The sequence below is a fragment of the Anarrhichthys ocellatus genome, unplaced genomic scaffold, assembly GCF_004355925.1.
Source record: "Anarrhichthys ocellatus isolate YVR2014 unplaced genomic scaffold, GSC_Weel_1.0 scaffold47, whole genome shotgun sequence".
In the NCBI taxonomy this organism is placed as follows: Eukaryota; Metazoa; Chordata; class Actinopteri; order Perciformes; family Anarhichadidae; genus Anarrhichthys; species Anarrhichthys ocellatus.
Genome location: NW_022280077.1, coordinates 721440 through 740108, shown reverse-complemented (window position 1 = coordinate 740108; position 18669 = coordinate 721440). Strand labels below are relative to the sequence as shown.

The window sequence follows — 18669 nt, the reverse complement described above, 5'->3', positions numbered from 1 at the left end:
GCATTGGTAACAACATTGTAACAAGTATATAATAGAGGTGGTGGAAAGTAGCTAAGTACATTTACTGTACTGAAGTACAATTTTGAAGTACTTGGACTTTACATGAGTATTTAAATTTCCTGCTACTTCCCTACAATTCTGAGGGAAATATACTTTCACTCCACTAAATATATTTTTTACCTTCCCTTACTTTGCAAATTCTGATTAATAATAACAAACAGAATCAACAAATAAATGATGATGTATTATTTATTGTGGATAAAGATAAGACTGCATGATTCATTCACAAGCTACCTGCAGTTTACATAGGGAAAAAAAAAAAAAATATATATATATATAAATATATATATATATATATATATATATATATATATATATATATATATAAAATAACAATTTTCACACCAATATTTATAATTCAATAATGGAAATAAATAATTCTGCAATGGACCATTCTGCAGAATGATTACTTTTACTTTTGGTACTTTAAGAAGGCTACATTTTGATGCTTACACTTTTGTACTTTTACTAAAGTCACCTTTTAAATGCAGTACTTTTACTTGTATTGTACACTGTGGTATTTCTACTTTACATCAAATAAAAGACCTGAAGACTTCTCCCACCTCTATCAAAGAGTGACTTTAAAGGGAGTGTTGGTGGATCTGGGATCATTCAGACCACTTGGGGGACTCGGGTATCCCAGTCCCAGATCAGGAGGAGGAGCCTCGGTGGAGGAAGTAGCTCGCACAGCTTGGACGTGTGTGTATCTTTATGTGTGTGAGGAGCAGTTACCTCCATAGGGAGAGTGTCGCTAACCACTGGATTGTTAAAACGACAAGCAAAAGACATCCACGGGAGGAAACCAACACGCGGATTCGCTCTCGAGGATCAGTTTTTGTATCCACAACACCACCACCACCCCGCGGGACAGGTTGAAGTGGTGCAGCTGGTCCAGGAGCGAGCTTTATCATGCATTCAGACTGCAGGCTGCTATGGGCAGAGCGGTAATGGTGGGCAGGGAACCGACAGGGGCCGGGGTTCTCGTCCTGTCGATTCTCATCATTCTCACCGCGGAGGGCTGTCGAGCGCAGAAAGGTTGGTGCCCCCACAGCTGCGGTGACAACTGGAGGAGTGGAGAGTGTAACAACTGCACAGCGACATGCGGCCATGCTGGTTCTTAAAGTGTGAACGCGGACCTTTTTGGGGGGTGTTTTAGAGATGTGCTTAGGGCGACGGGACGTCGTTATTGTCCTCCAAACTTAAAAAAAACGTACCTTACATGGAGTTACGTGCAGTTCCGCTCGGGTTTACACCGCTTGCCGCCGCCCGTTACACTGAAAGTCTGGTGTAGTGAAACCAGGCGAACTGGTTCTGGGAAAAAAAAAGATAGAGAAAGTAATAACGACTGCTTGTTGTGGTAGTTGCTTGCTGAATTAACGTGGCTTCTTAAAAGTTTAAAGTCACAATATATTTTTTGTTGCTGTTCCCGATAAGCTACCTTTTTTAAATGGAGTCTGGGTGTGAGGACTGTGTGTACGAGACAGCAGCACATTTAGGAGCTTGTGGCCTTGTTTCTCGTTCCAGGTAACTTGGCCCACTTTATACCCAATACACCGCGAACCTACCGCTGCATTCACAGCCGGCACACTGTGTTGTGATTGTGCTCGGTGTACTCCACTCACTATGTTGTACCTAAATGCGAATATTTGGAAGTTTTAAGAGCCCACAGCCGACCTCAGGTGGTCAGAGGTTGGGGGTGGGGTAACGTTAGCAGTGGGGGTATCTCTCTAAACACGTGGACACCGTTTGTCATAACTCTACATTTCACGTGAACTTAAAAAAAAAAAAAGTGTCTCGTTGAATTTTTGTGTGATCGTCTTAATCTCCTGAGTAGGTCTGATGATGAAACAGTTGGGTGGATTCAAGTTGTATTCTGATTTGGTTTTTGAGCATTGAGGGGTAACTTCAGGAAGGTAATCTGAACTCCTGCTGAATGCCATGCAGTTGTTCAGTGTTTGTGAGTCAGAGTTGAGGGAAGCGGCTTTTGTTTTTGTCCTGTTCATCTGGATAGTGTCCACTGAGAGGCTCTTGCATAACTCCAGGCTCACAGAACATCCACTGAGCACCATGAGGCGTGACCGAGTGTTATCTCAGAGCCCACAGCATCCACACTCCTGCTCTCTGACAGCTCAAAAACAAACCTTAAGTCTCAGGGCATTTTCTCCATCGATTGTTAAGTCAGTTAAACGTCCAGATGTCTTCAAATGTCCTGCTTTTGTTTGACTTACAGTCGAGATTTACCCCCAAAATATTCAGTTTACTCACAAGCCAAAGTAAACCGGCAGTTCCTTTTAGAAAATATTTTTGCATTTTTGTTCAAGCGATGACTCAAAGGATTTATTAATTGTCAAAATAGTTGCGGTCGACTAACTGAAGGATCGTCTATAATCGTTTCAGCTCTGATCCAGAGCAGTTTATAGTTGTCTCACGTCATACTCACAATCTATATCTCGCTTAAGGACTCTGTGAATTGTAGACAGAAGTTGATCCACCAACCTTATGATTTATAGATACATCGCTGTTATCGCCTCATCTACAGGCGCTCCAGATATCACTTACATTTAACATTTAACAGATGGAGGCCAACTACATTTAGGCTGTACTGTATTAACCTGCGTAAAGAAACACAAACAAATCCCCAAACGTAAAAAAGCTCACTGTCAAATCGTTGCAGTTGGGCATAAATATCAGTCTATCAATAAAACTGTTGATACACTTTTTAAAATAACTCCTCTGCTTTAAATCAATCCTCTCAGGGTGAACAACTCATCAGCAGCATCGTGGCGATCGCCTCAGAAAGGCTAAATAACAACATGAGGCCTCTGTTTCAAAATCAAAGAACGCAATTATTAATTTAAAGAGCGCAAAATGTATTTTGAATTTATGAACGATTCTCCATCAAAGTCAGCAGGGGGAGGAGCACAGAAGCAGCTGTTTGCCGCTTGCAGCACCCTCGATGTGACTCTGTCTCCGTCTTCCTCTCTCGTTGACTATCGTTTCCCGTCGACCGTCTGTGGATCGCTACAGTGAGGGAAATGGAGTGAGGGCTGAACGTTCCCTTTACGGTCACGACAAGCGAGCAGGATAACCGTGTTCGTCACTGTCCTGAAACAGCAGCTAAGCGATAGCCACGCGTCTCTCAACCAATTGTTTAGTTGATTTGCCATTTTTCTATAGAATCGAGAATCCCAAACAAAAGGAAATCTATCAGCAAACAAAACATGATTCAACGATCAGTCGACAGAAGGCAAGACTTGACCAACCACATTTGTTTGGTGTGCTGTCTCAGTGGCGTCCTTTGGCCCCTCCTCTGAACCCTTGTGTTTGTGTTGTCCTGCAGGTGATGGCTGTGGCCCCAGTGTACTTGGCCCAAGCAGCGGGACTCTGTCCTCTCTGGGTTACCCGGGGACATATCCCAACAACACGGTGTGCGAGTGGGAGATCAGCGTGCCCCGCGGCAACAGGGTCCACTTTCGCTTCGCCGAGCTGGACATCGAAGACAGCAACTGCCAGGTCAACTACCTCCGCCTCTACAACGGCATTGGACCCGAGAGGAGCGGGATTGGTGAGAGTGACATGCGGATACTCGACTGATTCGGGGGAGCAACCACAATTGGAGCCCTAGTTACTACCGAATGAAATACATCAGACGTTAAACACACAGTGAGGAAGTCACTTCCAGTCACAAATTCAGGCGCCATGTGCTTATGGGATGGTCAAATATAGAAAGGAGCCACAAGCTAGCCCATAGCCTGTATGCATCTCATTAGCCTCTTCTCTGTCTGTTTGCGTGCACAGTCGAACTTACAGTCGAATCTTTGCACTGTTGACCCTGTGATCCTGCAAATATCAAAGTATTTGTTTGCACAATTATCAAGAAATCAAGCGGCTGCAGAGCGCTGACAATGCCCGGTTACTGAAGTGCATGTAATGTCAGTGAAAGACATCGGCCACGTGATTCAGCCTACGGTAACGGTTGTTCTCGTAACAGAGTGCTGCAGGGCTTCCAAAGAGAGTTGCTGGCAATGAAAGTTAAGCTAAATAGTAGATCGATAGATTTTATATATCTATAAATATAGCTAGTTACACCCACCACTAAACAAGGATTCTATTAGCACTAATATCTACCGTAATGTTTGTTTTGTGTGTTAAACTGAACAAGCCTGTTTAACCGACCAGACTCTCTTCTCTCTCCTGCGCCTGTTTCACAGTCAAGTACTGCGGGTTACGTGTGAAGGTCAAAGAGCTGATTGAGTCCACTGGAAACCAGGTCACTGTCCAGTTCATGAGTGGGACCCATCACACCGGCCGTGGATTCTACCTGTCCTACTCCACCACCGAACAAACAGGTAAAGCTTTTATGCTGCGTTTGTGGCATTATCCTCCGAAACGCCAGAGGACGTACAAACAAAATGAACGACTGAAACCCGGAGATATGCCCGTACACTGTACGTGTCACCGGCCACAATCCATAAACCGAGCTCCACAATGCCGAGGAAGGATTGTAATTATCTGTAAACTTGTATCTTATATTCACGGCATACTTTACGGCCCGTACAGGCCCTGTAAAGAAAGAAGTCCAGTATTAAAAGCATTCTAAAGAAAGAAGGTTGACTGTCGTGTAAACCATTTCATTTGGCTGGCAAAGTATTTACTCAAGTGTAGATTTTTGAGACCTCCTTTTTATTATATAATCATATTTTATAAAGCATCTGCAAAATAATTGGCCTTCTTTGTGTAATCCCTGACATGTAAATAGTGCTTTTCATCTGTGAACGCTTTGCGACAGTCACAGGATCACGCCGCACGCGCCGTTACAAATATTCAGAGGTGCACAACCAAGTGCCTCCACCACTACGCACCACGCCCCAGCCGTGATTACGTCATTATCGGTCGTGCGCGCCTCGCGTCGGCTTCACTACGGCAACTATAAACTACGCTTAACCAGGCTGGGCTGTAGGTCGCGAGGCTGTATTTAGGCATGCCAATGTGCTCACAATGACAATGCTAACATACTGACACAGAGCAGGTATTGTTTACAGTCTTTATTTAACTTGTTAGCGGGCTAACGTTTTCCAATTAGCACAGAGCACAGCTGAGGTTGAAGGGTATGTAATTAGTTTTTGCAGGCATCTTGTTAAAGTCACATTTGAATCCTGCTGGTGGCACGAGAGGAAGAGTTCATCATCACCAAAAAGAGTAGGAGTAATCCTCTGGGGACCATGAATGTCTGCGCAGACTTTAATAATTCAGTCTGGTGGGCCGTGCTGCTGTTGGCTGTGGCTGACAAACGGTGTTTTTGAGGTGTTATGGAGAGCGTTCACTGTAAACTGTTCTGTTCCTGCGTTAGTGTTCAGGTCTGATTTATTTTTCGGTAAAAATAGGCTCTCTGGTTTGTTCTATTTAATGTATTGTGTCCAGTGGTGCCAGGGTCAACCTGTATTACTGGAGATGATAAACATTTCCAATCATCCCGTTGGCAAACAGTGTGTGCAGCTCATGAATGGAAGGAAAAAAAGACAGTAACAGTCAAAGAGGACTCTGGTTGAATGGGGAACTGTGTCTCGTTGCTCGAGGCTAAATGAGAGGAGCGTTTACGACGTGGTGTTTGCTCGCCACTGAAGAGTTTATTCAAACACACGCAGATAAAGAGCTGCTCTGCTGTGAGTCGTTTGGTCCGATCAGCCACATATGTGGGCAGGGTCATCATGCCAGTGGGCATCGCCTCAAATCAATGTGTTTTGTTCCCCCCTTTAGTGTGAGAACAGACGGTATTGAATACAGAGGAGTGGCTCCAGCAGATGTGTGTGTATTACCTCTGCTCAGCCGTTTGGTCACTTTGCAGTTTTACAGCCCTCCATCTCTAAGTGCAAAAGATAAAGCGTTTTATTATCGCTGTATCTGTGGTTTTTAAGTTGTGACTTAATTCAATGGCGTGCTGCTGGTATAAGACAGCTAAGAGGCATAGAGGAGACTGTGGACAGCAGGACATTTAGGAGAACAGGGGTGAGAGTGATTGAGAGGAATACTATGTTGTGGTTTTATATTAAGACTGCCTGCCTGTTAGAAGCTGTTTAACCTTCCTCTAATGTGATGTCATTTTTAAGTTGACCTGATGGCAATTTAACATGCTGGTCTCATGGCTGTCAAGTCACGATGGCAACATTTCCAGGTTGGAACCTAGTAACGTTTCTGTATCTCTTTCAACACGGCTACACAAGTCTCAATTGAATGCCGTCAGATTTACATCATTTACTATGATCACTGCAGTGCATTTATTATCTCAACTTATCATCCTTTATACAGAAAGTCATATTATGCGTCCGTGGCAGCAACCAGCACTTTTTAAGAAATAAATATTTAGCGAGGCTTGACATGCAGCATTGGAGTTAACACGGATTAAATGAGGGTCCCAACTTAACGTCCATTGAAGTATACAAATAGCACTGACAATATGCTATTCAGGATATTTCAGTCTGCCAACCGCTTCAGGATCAAGAAGTCGGTTAGATTCAGCAAATCGGGTGAAAGATCTTTCTATTTTCTAGGTCTGCTGCTAATTATTCAGAGTCCTTATTTTGTACAAAACCCAAAGACAATAAATATACAAACTGACCTTTGAGAAGCTGGAATGATTGAACAATGAATAATCACTCATCAAAGTAGTTGGAGGTACATTTTCTGTCAATCCACTAATAGTTTTAGAACTATGAGCATCATTCGCATACAAAGACTTCTCTGCTGCCTGTGAGTTTAAATACTAAAAACAAAATAGTTGATGATAATTGATGCAACGGACATAATCCAATTGATAAATGACTACTGTAGCTACTCAATGCTGAAGTCCATGAGACACAGAAACCGACTCTGAAATGCATTTTCTCCTCAATAAGAATGTTGTTGTTGTGTAATCGTGACTCCAGCCGGGCGCGCTCTGTCATGTGGAAAATCTTCAGATAAAACGGATAATTGAAGCCACAAGCAGAGGGGGAGGGCCGTGACGTCATCGTTGTGAGTGGTCGCCCCGGTACAACCGAATCACACTGAAAGGCAAACACGGCCGCCAAATGGACCCCCGACTAGACTTCCCCTTCAAAGAACCGATGTGTGTGTTTTTTCGTGTCGTGTGGGCGGGCGTGGGAGGACAGTTTGCACAGCTAAGTAAATCAGTCATCATGGCGGCTTGCAGTGGTTTGGGGGGGTATTTGTCAGTCTGAGTCACTGGTTGGTTTCCCAGATAAAAGTTTTTTTTTTTGACAATCTGGTGGAGACTCAGCGAGACTGACTGACCACCACAGAGGAGGGTTTACATCGAGTTCCCAGCAGCCCACAGCATCCTGTCGGGCATATGTGGTGTGCCTCGTCACTACGATGCTCAGACATGTTTGTGCTGCATCACTTTGATGTGTTCGTTGAGTTGCGCTGAAATCGACGGGACGATTGTGAATATTTTGTTGCTTTTCTCAGTCACGGGTGACATTTTCCAGAAGTTTAGGGCAACAACCCGACTTGGTTGAGTTGAGTGGAATCATTAGGCTCATGTTTTGGGTTAAAATGAACCGTTTCTGCCATGAAAAGCCCTGAAGGATATCAGTGAGCGTTGATCTGTTGGTCAGTGTGAATGTGTCATGCGTGGCCTCTTGAATATTGTTTTTTCCAGAGAGAAACAGGAAGTGAAAAAAGGGGTTGATGGGTTAGCCGGAGAGCATGCAGAGAAACCAGTTATGACACTTCTGTTTGTTTTGCCTTTTGCAGATCTAATCACCTGCCTGGACAAAGGGACTGATTTCCCCGAGGCGGAGTTCAGGTAAATAACATTTGCTTTGTGTGGATATGTGTGCAGTGATCACGCTGTTCAATATTCATTGTGTGTGTGTGTGTGTGTGTGTGTGTGTGTTTTTCTTCTTAGTAAATACTGTCCGGCCGGCTGCTTGACATCCACCGAGGAGATTTCTGGAACGATACCTAATGGATACAGAGAGGTGAGGACTTGCAGTAGGCATGCCTTTTCTTTTTGTGGCGTCCTCGGCGTCACATTTCCAGGTGAGTCACGGTGCCCTGTGGTCTCGCGCCGTTTGGTCACCGTTACCCCCACAGGGTCCACCAGACCGTCAGCATCTGCTTACTCATCGTTTCGTGGCTCTGCCCCCATTGTTTTTGTCTCTCCGCCGACGCCCATTGCCGTTGAGCGAGTCTGCACATCTTTCCGTGAGAGCCCTCTCTCTCTCTTTCTTGTGTAAACGGGCCTCTGCTCTGCGGTATGCGAGTCCTGTTCTGATGACCTCACAGCACCCCCGCTGCGCGTGAGGTCATGGGTGCCGAGTCTCTGGCTGATGACTTCATGCTCGGAGCTTTGGGGGGGTTTAGTAGAAGGAAGGGAGTGTTGCTGGCTGATGGGAGGGAGGGAGGGAGGGAGGGGGGTGGGGGGTGCTTCAGGGAGTGAGGTGCCCCACAGGAACAGAGGAGGGGCAGGGTCAGCGGGTGAAAGGGAGGTGAGATAATAGTTTGGCTGAATATAATAAGCCTCTAATCCAGTCCAGCTGCAAGAGGGCGCTGAGCTTGGCTGTGTGCTGAGTGTGTGAGACAGAAAGCTGCAGAGTTGAGTCTGCGCGAGTGAGAAGCCGGAGTTTGCATGCGTGTGTTTTCTGGGTGAAGTGATTCGTGTGTGTGTGTGTGTGTGTGTGTGTGTGTGTGTGTGTGTGTGTGTGTGTGTGTGGGTGTGTGTGTGTGTGTGTGTGTGTGTGTGTGTGTGTGTGTGTGTGTGTGTGTGTGTGTGTGTGTAATATGATAGAGACTGTGGAGGCATACTTCATTCTGCCCCACCCAGACCCTGCAGCTCACTTTCGCTCTCTTTTTCTTCTTACTGTGATCCATGTACTGGTTTTTATATTTCCACATCCCACATATCATATGTCTGTGTGTGTGTGTGGTTTCCTCTGTTGGAGGCAGGGTGCGGCGGTTCAGAGCAAAGCTTTGTGTTAGTGGTTTGGTTTGGAGCTCTTTAGGATGTGCTGTGTGCTTTTGGGAAGTTTAAGAGTCACAGGGCAAGTGTTGATTGCTTGTGTGTGTGTGTGTGTGTGTGTGAGATTACATGTGCTTAGTGGGTCACCAGCGTTTTTTCCCACAATCTTGTGTCAGCTGTGAATTCCAGAGTGGGTCGTTTCCAGGAATAAAATTCCACCTCACTCGAGCAGTTGTTCGCGGTAGAAGGAGCTCATGGCCAGAGTGGAATCTGTGTTTCTGTCCGGTCCTCAGTGATGTGGCAGCAGGTCCGGACAGGAATGCAGCCAGCAGTGAATCATTACCGTCAGTGACCCTCAGTATCTTCTCTACAGAGAAGTGACATCATGCTGACTCATCAGCCTTTTTATCTGCACCGGTCTGAAAGTTAAGAGCTCGTTCTCCGAGCTCACACACTGTGAGACAGTACTGCTGTTTTTTTTTTGTTTTTTTTAGGAATTCTGGAGCTTTGCCTGCATGTGAACCACAGACACTCGGCACCAATTTTGATTCCTTCCACAAAAAAAAAATCTTTGTGCCAAATATTTTAACTCAAAAAAAAGTCCAGAGGTATTTCTTCGTGGTGGAAGATTGCAGATAAAACCCGTCCAGCACGACGTACGTCATTTTATAGGCAATATAAATCAGTCAAAATATCGTGTAATATGATACTTTTTCAGGAAACTCGATTTAAAAGCTGTCCCAAATTTTATATAGCCCTTTTTATGGGGGTTTTAAAAAGTCGAATAATAATCTATTAGTAAATGACTGTTTTAAAACCCACTTGACCACCCAAAATGTATACTTGTTGCACGAGTGATGTTTAAATATTGCCGTCGCAGTCGGAACCAGACAACGCTGCATGTTTTAGAGACGACGGTGAAGCTAATGGAGTTATTTGACTACGGGGGTGGAGAGGTGGACTCACCCGGATTTGTGAAGTCTTTGGAGTCAAAGTATCCAGGCACGCTTGAGCTGGAAGGTGAATAACACCGTAATAAGTGACGCATCACGTTCACTAGTCTAAGGTAGCACGTCCTACACAACCACGAGGCCGGACAAGCTGGAAGCAACACGAGCAGCTCGACGACATAATGAGATGTGCTGGAAATTGGCTTTCATTACTGTTTGTCGTAACGGAAATGGAATAGTTCGTAACCAGCATCCCGTAATCTCATCTGGTCTTGTCCTCTCACTCCGCAGTCCTCTCCTGTGTGCGTGGCAGCCGTCCATGCAGGCGTGGTGTCCAACGCCGCGGGGGGGAGGATCAACGTGGTCAGCAGCAAAGGCATCCCTCACTACGAGGCCACACTGGCTAACAATGTCACTTCTACTGGGTAAGACGGGGGGGGGGATCCTGGGTATATTTTAATAATGGCTTTAAAAACCAACAACGCAAGACAGTTGAAAATCAGATTGTAAAAATAAAAAGATACTTTGAGGTGGTGTTTTAACTGCTTTTTGTTTATTTTATTACTTTAAAGGAGTCAAAATTCAGACAGTTTTCAGTGATTATTGGTAAAAAGTCTCTAATCACTTCTCTCCTCAGAGGAACGTTGTCCAACAGCCTCTTCACCTTCAGGACCAACGGTGAGTTTTCTTTATGTTCATAAGCACCAGTAGGAGCTGTAGTATTTTTGTCCTGTAAATGAAATTATTAAAGTGTGAATGTTGCTGTAATGTCCGTACATTTTTTTTACGAGTCTGCACAACATCTGTCTGTGCTCGCAGGCTGCTATGGAACGCTCGGTTTAGAGTCCAGCGGTGTGGCGGACACTCAGCTGTCTGCTTCGTCTGTGTGGGAGTGGAACAACATCCTCGGTCAGGACAGCGTGTGGGCGCCATCGGGGGCGCGGCTTAAAAGGGCGGGGCTGCCCTGGGCATCTTCTCAGATGGACCAGCAGCAGTGGCTGCAGGTCGACCTCAAGAGGGAGAAGAGGATCACAGGTACACGACCACATTAATTGTATCTATCTATCTATATCTCTCTCTCTCTCTCTCTCTCTCAAAAAATGCAAATTTCTCCAATATACAACCACAATCTTGTTGTTCTTACCGTCGTCTCATTTAGGTATCACCACCACTGGCTCCACCCTAAGAGAATACCAGTACTACGTTTCAGCATACCGGCTCCTGTACAGTAATGACGGCCAGCAGTGGTTCATCTACGGGGAAGCTGATTCTTCACAAGACAAGGTAATCCAATCACCAAATCAATAAACCCCATGTGCTCCACTATTACGTCATGGGGCTTTTAGTTTTCCTTCTCCTTCAAATTAGTGCAAATGGACAAAAATGTCCCTTCAGACGGCTGCAGGGGCACACACTTGCACCGTTTCCACAGCAAACCGGTATGACCAAGAGCTGTTTATGGCAGGAAATGATGACGGTCGGTGGTTTGAGTTAAGTGCTGTGATAGACAAGCCGGGACACTTGGGCATTAATAATGAATGGATATGGATTTAGTGGCTGAGCTGCTCTCTGCTGGGATTCTCACAGGCTCTCAGTGACTGATGCACTAACACTCACTATTGTTCAGGGCGGAACAATAGTGAGAATTGGATATGGGTCGTTAAAACAGTATAATTCTGCATGGATGTTCCTAATGAGGCCTCAACATGTTGCGTTTTCTGATTAGGACGTGCGTGAAATACCGAAATCATCCACGTTTTAGGAGCATTCTTTGGATATGTATACAGTGCATTCAGTATACGCATCTCAACTGGATTTTTTACTACAGTTTGGGACATTTGGTCTCTTGTCTGCCTTGCTCCAAGGCTGGGGAAGTGTTGCATGCCCAAAAGAAAAGCCCCCAGTTCCGTGCTGAAGGAGAAAGACATTCTGAAGGACTTGGATAGCGGGCTGCCTGCTGCCACGTCACTGATAAACAGCTGTTTGGATATGCAGCCGTAGGACGTCATGCACGGGGCTATTGTACATTATTAGGCGTGTGCATGGCTGCATGTAAATGGGAATATTAGTGGAATTCCATTAGCAATGTAAACAGCTTAGAAGGAATATTGTTTTTTGTAATAAGTGCAAAATTTGAATATTCTGCGCATGTAATCAAAGTCATTGTGTAGAGGAAAGTTGTTATTAGCTTGCCAAGTTGGAAAATAATCAGCTTGGTTTATAGTTCATTTGTTCTACTCATACTGGGCTACAGTTTGGTTTACATCTCTGGCATCAATAACAGTTTGTTCTCATTTTACGGTAGATTTTCCAAGGCAACACCAACTACCTGCACGAGGTGAGGAATAACTTCATTCCCCCAATTGAGGCCCGGTTTGTGAGGATAAATCCAACCCTGTGGCACCAAAGAATCGCGCTCAAATTGGAGCTGCTTGGCTGCCAAAATACAAATACAGGTTGGTTTTGTAGCTCAACAAATGATCCAGTGAAAATAGAATTAGAAGCTCCTGCTCAACTCCAAATTCTCTTGTTTTTAGTGAGGCCGGGGCCAAGGATGTTTCCCCCCTCTCGTCGTACTCCACCTCCAGCCGGTACAAAACGACCCCCCCACCTTGGCGGAACCACACACACCCCAGACATTAGAAACACCACTATGCCTCCGCACACTGGCAAAGGTGCGTCAGATTTTTTGATTTAAAAATAAAGACAGAAGCTGGTTTGACATGGTGATGTTTATTGTCGTGTTCTTGCTCTTTAGATGCGGCACTGGCAGCAGTTCTGGTACCCGTGTTGGTCATGGTTCTGACCGCCCTAATCTTAATAGTGGTTTGTGCTTGGCACTGGAGGAGCAGGTGTGTGTGTGTGTGTGTGTTCTCATCATCATGCAAAGAAGAAGAATAACAACTCTCTCTGAAAGCTTTAGTTTGACTGTATTTTTCCTCTCTTGGTAGGAAAAAGAGTTCTGAAGGAGCATATGACCTCCCTCACTGGGACCGCACAGGTATGTAATCCGGCTGCATGTGCTTGGTGAGAGTGTGCCGTGCATCTCATTGTGCTTCTTGCTGCAGACTGGTGGAAGAGCATGAAGCAGCTGCTGCCCTCTAAGATGGTAGAGACGGAGGATTTGGTTCGGTACAGCAGCAGTGAGGTGGGCCGGCTTTCGGGGAGAGGCGCTGTACCCAGACTGCATGCTGAGCCCGCAGGTAAACGCTGTTCTTACTGATTCCCGGTATGCAGACAAGTTGAGTCTTTAGAGATGGTGGCTTTGACAACACAACCAAACTCCAGTTTAAACACAACTCTGATGACATGCTGTATTTTCAGAATATGCTCAGCCCCTGGTGAGCGGCGTTACGACGTTAGGTGCCCGGTCGACCTTTAAACCAGACGAGGGGCCTGACCCGGGATACTCCGATCCCGACCTGTACGATGCACCCATCTCGCCAGACGTGTACCACGCCTACGCAGAGCCCTTGCCAGCCTCGGGATCCGAATACGCCACGCCCATTGTGATCGACATGGGCTGCCACCCGTCGGGGGGCTCCTCTCTCAACCAGCCCCCCGCAGTGTGTGGTTTCATGGGTGCACGGACAGACGGCGGCCACTCGGGGCGGTCGGCTTACGACACGCCCAAAAATGCCACTGGACAGGTCACGCCCACCGAGGATCTGACCTATCAGGTACCTCAGAGTAGCACTCAGAAGCCAACAGGAAAGAGCTGAAGAGTCTGGATGCACATGGCCTTAATCTGGCCCCCCTCCGACCTCACTGCCAACCCAACAGACAGAGATAGAGGGTTGTTAGCGGAGAAGTGAACCTGTGAGCCCTGGAGCCTGGGCTCGAGTCTTGAATGAACACTACCTTAGCTTCAGATTCATCTGGAGATGTCTGTATTGCCTAAATGTTTCTGCATGGCCACATTCTGCTCGTGTAGTGCCATTACAGTCCTATCACTGAAACCACAAAGATGAATGTGTTTGTGCCAGGTGTGAGCGGCGTCGATGGGGGAGGGGCGTGGATGAAAAGGAGAAAGCCGACTACTGTTAAAGACTTTGTCCCTGTTCTGTGATCGTAGTAGTTGCATTCTGTGAAACTGTGATTTCCATTGTTCTTCTGTTACATGCTGAACTTAATGTACCTGATGAGTAACATTCATCAAATCTAAAGGGTCCTCTTAGTGAATGAACTGCATGTTGCATTAAGTGTCCCACATCCACGGTGAAAGAATTCCTCCTAGTTTTCCACGGTACGTCTTTTGTTTAAAAAGCATGACTTGAAATTGTGTATAGTTCTAGTAATCCCATTACTGCAAAACCTGTTTAAACTCTCAGATGATTTACTGATATTTATTTTTTATTTCACATCCTGCTGATGAGAAACTTTGTTAAAAAATAGCCCGTCACTGATTAGACGTCCAAGAATTGTGGTTACTGAGTAGGTTTTAATTCTTAAATTAACCTTGTCAGATGTTGTATGTTAACTTGAAAAGGCTAATCGGGAAGATTAATCCAATGAGGTTCACAAAGTGAAGCTACTCTTTGTCATATGAAAGACCAAATGTTGCCTTTTTCTGTGTATATGCAATGTTATTCTCAACAGAACCACCTGTTACGATTGTGCCAATAAGCGCAAGTTTAGCCAAACCAACGATAAAGCAGTCTTAATGTGTGAAAAACGTTTTTAAAGGCCTAGTTAGATGAAAGAAAAGGTACAGAGAAGAGTTAGGTTAATCTCTTACAGCTGATAGTTTCCTGTGTGTTTGTCCTGAACTTTTAGATTTTATTTGTGCATCGTGGTGATCGTCTTGTGTTGAAGTGGGTGTTCTTTCCTTGTATCTATGTGCATCATCTGTATGTGTGGTCAGCCGGTTTCGATGCGGCTGATAGTTGTATTGTAGGATGTGTTGAGTCGTCTGTAGCACCAGTTGGACTGCATTCCTCTCCACCTGTGGTACTAATCTGACCAAACACTCTGTGGCAGGAGTGCAGATGGAGGAAAAAAAAAAAAAAAAATGGAACAAGCTGCTTTATAACTTTACAGAATAGCAACCTCACCAGGCGGAGGGGTGGGAGGTGATATTCACACAGCTGTGCCACCAATCATGCTTTGATTATGCTCAATAAGCAGGGCCATCTACATATGGTTTGGTGCTCCCTGGTCACAGAGGGATTGTGTTTATGTGGCTCTCACTGACTGTACATAAAGAGTTTTAAAAGAAAAATGCTTTATTACAATCTTTAGCATTTGCGCCGGCTAACCTTCATTGTGCTGTAATTATAAAAACTTCCACAAAATTACAAATGAGCATTACAGGGTTTCTGTATTATGTTATCAAAGTGTAGGTTTCTTTACTTTGCATTTTCTGAGACAAATTAGAACTTTTAACACCTCAGTGAATGATAGTAAATTGTTAATGTAATAATTGTAAAAAATATATTATGTTAAATATTGACAGTGCATTTAAAAAAAAAAAAAAAAAAAAAAAAGAATCAAAAGTTCAAGTAAAATCAATACATAAGGAAACATCACAATAAAAGCCCTGATATGTTCATATAGCTGGGAAAGTAGTTTTCCAGATGTCAAACATAATTCCTCATTGTTTTGTCAAACCATCACATGCATCAAAGTTCTTGTCATTTCCGATTTGTTGTCTCTAAAAACAACTCCTACAGCACGACACTTTTCAGCCACTCGCGAGTTCTTCCACTCCTCGGCATCCCAGTGCACCCCTTACCCTTCATTCCTCCATGTTCCTCCCGTTCTTCCCAAACTTGCACCACGCCACCGTGAGGACGACGGCTATCAGTAGGATCAGGCAGCTGGTTATGAGGTAAGCGACCGGCAGGAAATGGTTCTGACCTCCGAACCAGGTCAGCGTGGTCAGCACCACTTCCTTTCTTCCCCGGAAGTACTGCACGGGGAAGTCTGGAAAGCCGAGAGGTCAAGGCTGAAAACAGGTGAACACGAAGAGAAGCTAAACGGAGAACAGCCGCCCTGGAGTCCTAAAATAGTCCCTGTCCACATGCTTGCGTTTAACAGGAGATAAGACAAAGGAAACTATCGGACATGCGTGACATACTTTAACCCACGCTACAGTTAGCAGTGAAAGGATACTGTAGGATATGTTGATGCTGTAATTCCCTGCAGGCAGACCCGTAGTAAAGGGCTTTGTGGCTCGGTATAAAACCCCGTAGAGCTTCTTGAAGTTGGGGAAGGCCGCCTCCCTCATCCACACGATCAGGTCGTCATTGATGAAGCCGTTGTTGATCGAGTCATGGTTGTCAAGCTCGTACACAGGCTTCTGCCAGTACAGAGGCTGCGCTGTGCCTGTGTGGTAATCACAAATCAGACACGATGAATGACGCCAACGAGTCCGACGCTTTCTGTGTGTTTCGTCCCCATTTACCTTCGAACACTTGAGCGAGTGTCATGTTGCCGTCCTTGGGGTTGCGGTACTTGATGTTTTTGTCCGTGTACCAGGTGAGGCCTGTCCGTATCAGAGGGACCGGAAACACAACACCCCTGGAGTCTCGGTAGCTCAGAGTAAAGGAGTCTAGGAGAGCACATGTGAGGTCAGAGGTCAGAGGGTGGATGTGATAAGTGATGTGCGTTATGAGGGGTGTTTACCGTTGAAGATGCTGTTGGCCACAGCACCACAGGGGGCAATGGGGAGTCTGTTTAGGCCGTTTATGAACGGCTTGCAGTATGTACTTGGGTTCTGGTCAGGAAACAACGTTAGTGGTGAAAAGAAGTATGAAAGCAGTGGTGTGCTATGTACATTTAATCAAGTACTGTACTGCAGCGCAATTTTGGGTATTTTTTATACTTGCATATCATTTTATACAACTTTTTACTACTTTCTGAACATTACTTTTCATTGTCATTTGTAATTTATTGATATTTTCATATTTCATATCTTGTCAACAGTATTGTACGTAGTCATATCTCATGCATATTCATTTTATGTTCTAATATTCTACAATTTTAATATGATATAGGTGGAGGCTTCAAATACACCCAGTTGGCTTTTTGGCTCTTCCTGCTCTGTGATATTAATTATCTCTCTTGTGTTTGTTTAAAATGTTTAAAATAAATAAACTAAACTAGACTTTCCAGATTCAGGTTTTACTTGCAAAATATTTGTTCATTCATAAAAATATCCATTCGTACATAAAGTTAAGATTAGCGTCACCTCCACACTCAACTGTTAGTACTTATATACTTTTACTCGAGTACGATCTTAAATGTTAATACATCGTGTTTAAAGTGACATACCTCATCCTTCCAGCTATCTGAGAGTATTTTATGTCAACATAATACACTGACAGTACAGAAAGTGTCCTAACGATGTTATTGTGGAGCACCTTTAAGTTCGTCTTCCTTCCAACCATCTGTCCATCATCTCTGGAGTCCATGTATCTGCGGAGGTTCTGATGGAAGTTCTGGAGGCCATAGTAGAAAAAGACGTCTCCCTGGAACAGCAGCAGGACACATCAGCATAGTTTCTTTCAGATTAAAAGCACGCAAAAGAAATGAAAGCATATACTTGACATTGGAATATAGCAGTTTGACAGATCTTAACTGCGGCTCTCTTACGAGCTTTCAACCACACGTTGAATAACTTGGGTGTCTGGAAAAAAAAGCTTGTAAGTGAACCCCAAAGTTCAGATTGCTTTGTCACACCATGTTGTCAAACTTAAAGAGATCGTTTACCTTGAATGCCTTTTTAATTTCAAACTCCACCTTGCAGCTGCAGGTTTGTGCTGCGTTGCTCACATTTTTACGCAGTTTAAAACATGTATCACATGTCCCGGACTTTGTGTAGTCCAGCTGGAAAGACAAGAGAGAGTTCATTACAAAGTAGAATGAATTGCGAATAAACTGTTTTCTGTTCACGAAACTCAAAACATAACCGTGGGTCTTTCCTCTCTTTGTCTCTCCCTGTTTTATTGCCCACGAGGGTGTTCAGTCTCTCTCACAGGCATATTACAACACATATTTTTACATATTAAAGAACGACTAAATAAGAAAGTGCAATTTTTTTTTTTTTTTTTTTAGAAACTCCCACACTCACCTTTTTTTCCTGTGTGCTCTGCACCGTAAGCAGCAGCCATACTCCCAGCAGCATGCACAGCAGAGCCATAAAGTAGAAGAAGGGCAGCACAGTGTTCGCAGTTAGCATGGGGGACCAGGCAGGCAGCCTCTGCTGTTTGAAAGCAGAGTTGTCCGGCCTCCGAGCCAGGGGCCCAGACTTGCCCTTCACTTTGCCCATGAGAGGGGCCGGCGGTTATGGACAGAAGAGGAACTCGAGACAAGCTGGAGATCCAGAGAGTGTGTCAGAGATGGCGCTGCTCTATCTTCTCTTCCTGTTCTTTATTCTAGCGTTATCTTCCTGCACACACACACACACACACACACACACACACACACACACACACACACACACACACACAGCTTGCCAAGAACATTTCCCAGAAGGCTTTGCAGGGCGGGGGTGACTGTTGTGGCCTGTTACTTATTAACCACAAACCTTTACTTAACTACCTCTTTCTGTTTTCGCTTTTTTTCTCTTGTGATGTGATGCTCTGTGCTTCCTTCTTACAAGACAAACACAGCTTTCTGTTTGTTCACATCAAAACGCCACAGGCGTGGATTTATTGTGTAATATATCTTTATTCTAATTCGCTGTCACAGATA

At 44.7% G+C, this 18669-nt stretch overlaps 2 protein-coding genes across 3 annotated transcripts; one reads left to right on the top strand and one right to left on the bottom strand.

Annotated features, from left to right (window-relative positions):
• The first annotated feature begins 738 nt into the window (after positions 1-738).
• dcbld2 (discoidin, CUB and LCCL domain containing 2) lies at positions 739-14622 on the top strand. Of its 2 annotated transcripts, XM_031869365.1 has the most exons (15): positions 739-1095; positions 3401-3625; positions 4272-4409; positions 7816-7867; positions 7970-8042; positions 10264-10397; positions 10610-10650; positions 10792-11007; positions 11132-11256; positions 12278-12428; positions 12510-12647; positions 12731-12824; positions 12924-12973; positions 13041-13175; positions 13297-14622. In XM_031869365.1, the coding sequence occupies exons 1-15, from the start codon at positions 993-995 to the stop codon at positions 13692-13694; spliced, it is 2073 nt and encodes a 690-aa protein (XP_031725225.1). In that variant the 5' UTR covers positions 739-992; the 3' UTR covers positions 13695-14622. The 2 variants fall into 2 exon arrangements, with proteins under 2 accessions (XP_031725225.1, XP_031725224.1); XM_031869364.1 differs by having other exon boundaries at positions 12278-12647.
• On the bottom strand, positions 13521-18573 carry tmem30c (transmembrane protein 30C). Its single transcript, XM_031869367.1, has 7 exons — positions 18047-18573; positions 17686-17802; positions 17337-17444; positions 16600-16690; positions 16379-16525; positions 16087-16299; positions 13521-15897 (listed from the first exon to the last, which is right to left on the bottom strand). The coding sequence occupies exons 1-7, from the start codon at positions 18242-18244 to the stop codon at positions 15710-15712; spliced, it is 1062 nt and encodes a 353-aa protein (XP_031725227.1). The 5' UTR covers positions 18245-18573; the 3' UTR covers positions 13521-15709.
• Between the last annotated feature and the right edge of the window lie 96 nt (positions 18574-18669).

Bases quoted from the DNA above. Each gene is read 5' to 3' on its own strand.
- dcbld2 (XM_031869364.1), top strand. From the start codon at position 993: ATGGGCAGAGCGGTAATGGTGGGCAGGGAACCGACAGGGGCCGGGGTT. The intron at 3,626-4,271 runs GTGAGAGTGACA...CCTGTTTCACAG, and splicing joins ACCCGAGAGGAGCGGGATTG to TCAAGTACTGCGGGTTACGT. The intron at 8,043-10,263 runs GTGAGGACTTGC...CTCACTCCGCAG, and splicing joins TACCTAATGGATACAGAGAG to TCCTCTCCTGTGTGCGTGGC.
- tmem30c (XM_031869367.1), bottom strand. From the start codon at position 18,244: ATGGGCAAAGTGAAGGGCAAGTCTGGGCCCCTGGCTCGGAGGCCGGAC. The intron at 16,691-17,336 runs GTGCTCCACAAT...TTTCCTGACCAG, and splicing joins GAAGGAAGACGAACTTAAAG to AACCCAAGTACATACTGCAA. The intron at 15,898-16,086 runs GTATCCTTTCAC...TCGGCTTTCCAG, and splicing joins CAGCATCAACATATCCTACA to ACTTCCCCGTGCAGTACTTC.